This window comes from Diaphorina citri, unplaced genomic scaffold (assembly GCF_000475195.1).
Source record: "Diaphorina citri unplaced genomic scaffold, Diaci psyllid genome assembly version 1.1 scaffold13301, whole genome shotgun sequence".
Taxonomy (NCBI): Eukaryota; Metazoa; Arthropoda; class Insecta; order Hemiptera; family Psyllidae; genus Diaphorina; species Diaphorina citri.
The window spans coordinates 1-3,439 of record NW_007390669.1 but is presented as its reverse complement, the minus strand read 5'-3'; the positions used below and the strand labels follow the sequence as shown (position 1 = coordinate 3,439).

At 41.7% G+C, this 3,439-nt stretch overlaps 1 protein-coding gene across 3 annotated transcripts; it reads left to right on the top strand.

The window, feature by feature from the left end:
• The first annotated feature begins 1,923 nt into the window (after nt 1–1,923).
• Nucleotides 1,924–3,389, top strand: LOC103522960 (fatty-acid amide hydrolase 2-A-like). 3 transcript variants are annotated; one of them, XM_026832807.1, is made up of 3 exons: nt 1,924–2,130; nt 2,518–2,574; nt 2,772–3,389. In XM_026832807.1, the coding sequence occupies exons 1-3, from the start codon at nt 2,050–2,052 to the stop codon at nt 2,832–2,834; spliced, it is 201 nt and encodes a 66-aa protein (XP_026688608.1). In that variant the 5' UTR covers nt 1,924–2,049; the 3' UTR covers nt 2,835–3,389. The 3 variants fall into 3 exon arrangements, with proteins under 3 accessions (XP_026688608.1, XP_026688607.1, XP_008486264.1); XM_026832806.1 differs by having other exon boundaries at nt 1,925–2,130; nt 2,518–2,577; nt 2,775–3,389; XM_008488042.2 differs by lacking the exon at nt 2,772–3,389 and having other exon boundaries at nt 1,927–2,130; nt 2,518–2,671.
• Nucleotides 3,390–3,439: the final 50 nt, after the last annotated feature.

The window sequence follows — 3,439 nt, the reverse complement described above, 5'->3', positions numbered from 1 at the left end:
ACCCAGATATTTATGAGCATTAATTAAGGTAACCGGAAACAACTACGCTACAACGAAGATGGACAGTAAAAACACCGGAAAGCCGTATTTGACTGTCCGGGTCTCCAAAAAGGAGAAATCATAAGGAATTTGGAGGAACCACTTTTTATGGGTTCCTAATATTGAGTGGCACCCCTCCCTTACACTGGTTTATTATATGAGGGATTGATCCCTACTATCAGGATAAAATGAAGGAGTTCCGAAGTTGAATGACCCCTCAATCAGTTCGTCAAACCGCAACGAGGCCAGGACGGTAATGTGAAAGTCGGTATTCCCCATTTAGAAGTCGTCATAGCGCAGGGCTACCGCAGGATACCAATCCATGGAAACTTCAGGAAAACAGAAGATACTCCCCTTTTCACCGGTAGGTGACCTTGTTCTGGAACGCCCCTTCTTCCTACCCCACCATTCGCTTGCAGGTCGTCACCTGCTCCTAGACCTGGCCCACCTGTCCACGGATTGTTTAATCAATCCGGGGGGGTCCTATAGGATAGTCAATTAGGGCACTATAGCCAAGCGAGAGTAAATTTCTTTTTAAAAGTGATCATAAATGACGACAATAACTTTATTTTCCGTTGATGGTTGTCAATGGGTGGAATCCAATCGAACCTCCGCTGGCCCAAGCTAAGGGTGGGACAAGCTAAGGGTTTGAAGATAGCGTTTGTATTATTATTTTAGTATTACAAGCAAGAGTCTCAGCCGACCAAAAAGAGGAAAAGACAGAGAAAGAGAGAACGCTTAAGCACGCTTGTGAGGTTTGGAGAACCGACCTTCCTTTTCTCTACCTACTGGAAATAAAGTTCAAATTTTTTTTTTTTTTTTTTCTAAATATTTAGTTGTGTAGTGGTAAAAATATGCACATGATTCATTCGGACTTATGAATGATAAAGGCTTCATACTGTTATTATAGAACCATTCTTCAGAGTCATTTTCCCTTAACCTTATAAGGTTGAAAGTGGTACACCACAACTTGCTTAGGTGGTCTATGGTTCTAACTGTAGCAGTTGGATGTGATGCTCTCCCTAATCTATCTCATCCTTGCAAATGCTTTGCACGTTGCATTGCACAAGTCTGGACCCACCATTGCACGTAAAATCAAATCTGACGAATGCGAACGTTTTTCATGTATCCGAGAATTTTTGTACCGATACTCAACTAGTAATGGCCTATAGTAGGTACATCATTTGCATTGCATTGCACGATGCTTTGCAAACACCAAACTAGTGCAACGCACATCAAAGGCATTCGCCAGAAAACCGCCACCTCTCGGATACCCACAAACGTTTGCTGCAATGTTCAAAAACTTTGCTGCAACTTTCTCAAACACGTCCAAACTAACGAATTTCATTGCATTGCATGTTGCATTGCACAAGTCTGGACCCACCATAAAGTCTCTAAGTCCGTTTTTACCACTTTTCAGGAGAGCGAAAAAAAAAAGATTCCAACACTCTACAACTTTTTTTTTCCTAGACTAGACTTTTTGGTTAAATAGCTAGACTCTTTGGTTAAATAATAATAAAAAAAGTTGTATTTGAAGGACTTGGGATCATCTTTTAGAGAAACTGATGATGGACTTAAGAGTCTTTTTTGGACTTAAGGTTTTCTTGCTCTGAAATTGGCCAACCATCAGCTCAATTTTAAAGGACTTGGGGTTGAGTAAATGGGATTAAAGTGACACCATTGCATCTGTTCATTTGGAGACTGAGGATTAAGGATTTTTTTTCGGCTTTCTTTTAAGCGGAAGGGTTCTCTTGGAGGAGCTCTTCCACCCAACCACTAAATTTTTCTTTCACTGTGAGCCTTTAAGATATTTCACCAGGGAGGTCTTGAATGTCCCTAGACTTAGTGAGTCCCTTATATCCTTATGAAGAGAATTCCAAGAGTCAAGAATTTTGATCTAATTTTCAGGAAATCCTAGGCACAGATGGCGTACTCATTTATCCTACATTCCCAGCCCAGGCACAACGTCATGGTGAAATCCTCCTGACCACATCAGGCGTGTATTATGCCATGTTAGCCAATGTGATAGGGTTCCCTTCAACCAATGTACCTCTGGGACTAGGCAGCAATGGGTTGCCTGTCGGACTGCAGGTATGTGAAACTGCCTCGGTGGCGCAGAGTGTCACTTCGTTTGGTAAGAAGGAGGGCGTGAGTTCAAACCCAGCCGAGACATTTTGTTCTCATTTGTTTGATAATTGAACTAAGTAGCGATTGAGTTCTAAAGGTGTGTCCACACATAGTCGACTGATACCGTCCACTCCACAGTACCTCGACAACATAGATTCACCTCGTCGATCGACGGCCGTCGACTACGTGTGGACACAGGTTAAGGGTTTCATTAATATTAAACTAATGTTTGTTGTCAAAATAACGTCACACCTAGTGGACTATTGGTCGCCAGCATTACATAAGGTACTCAGGTTAAATTGAAAAATACCGTGATAAAATGTGTTTGAAACAATTGTTCATGTCCCTCAGGTAATGGCAGGTCCAAACCAGGACAGATTGTGTTTAGCTGTAGCCAAAAAACTCGAGGACATCTTCTATGGATGGACGATGCCCAATTCTACAGGCATGCTAGTGGAATATCGGGACTGAATCAAACACAAACACCTGGGAAAACATAAAGGAGGTTGCAGAGGTCCTGGATTTGAACACTGGAGGGAAGTCGGGAGAGGAAAGCAGAGTTGCTACAGCAACAGTAACTGAATCAGAGGTTAAAAAAACTCGAGGACATCTTCTATGGATGGACGATGCCCAATTCTACAGGCATGCTAGTGGAATATCGGGACTGAATCAAACACAAACTCCTGGGAAAACATAAAGGAGGTTGCAGAGGTCCTAGATTTGAACACTGGAGGGAAGTCGGGAGAGGAAAGCAGAGTTGCTACAACAACAGTAACTGAATCAGAGGTTGGCTTTATCCAAGATATCCTATATAGATGGATGATACCCAATTTAAATACCTACATGAGCTTCATGAGGCTCGAAAGATACTCTGTGGGAGTTACAAATGAACTGTGTCCCCAAACCCAAGGAGAAACGTTTAGAAATAAATCTACAAAGAGATCAGAGGAGTTTTCTTAAGAACATTAAAGTTAAGGGACACGACCATCTGAATAATTGCGTGCTGTTGGCTTCTCCCGGCTCCACTCAAGCTGGGTGAGGTTAATGTGAGGAGTTACACAGAGTCTTAGCAGTTATACAGTGACATTAAACTTTTTTTCTGGACAAGCCGTTTCTGATAGAACTAGAAGCTTGTGTAAAATAATCTAAAGGTGTGTCCACACATATATATAGTCGACGGGTGGCTGACTATGTTTGGACAAACCTTAATATACCTACCTACCTAAGTAAATATTATTATTTAGTTTTTAATATAGGTTGTATGCTACTTTAA

What these genes read in the sequence shown, in the direction of transcription:
- LOC103522960 (XM_026832807.1), top strand. Translation starts at nt 2,050, where the DNA reads ATGTTAGCCAATGTGATAGGGTTCCCTTCAACCAATGTACCTCTGGGA. An exon ending in GGTTGCCTGTCGGACTGCAG is followed by an intron (nt 2,131 to 2,517) that starts GTATGTGAAACT and finishes CATGTCCCTCAG; the next exon opens with GTAATGGCAGGTCCAAACCA. An exon ending in CTGTAGCCAAAAAACTCGAG is followed by an intron (nt 2,575 to 2,771) that starts GACATCTTCTAT and finishes AAAAAACTCGAG; the next exon opens with GACATCTTCTATGGATGGAC.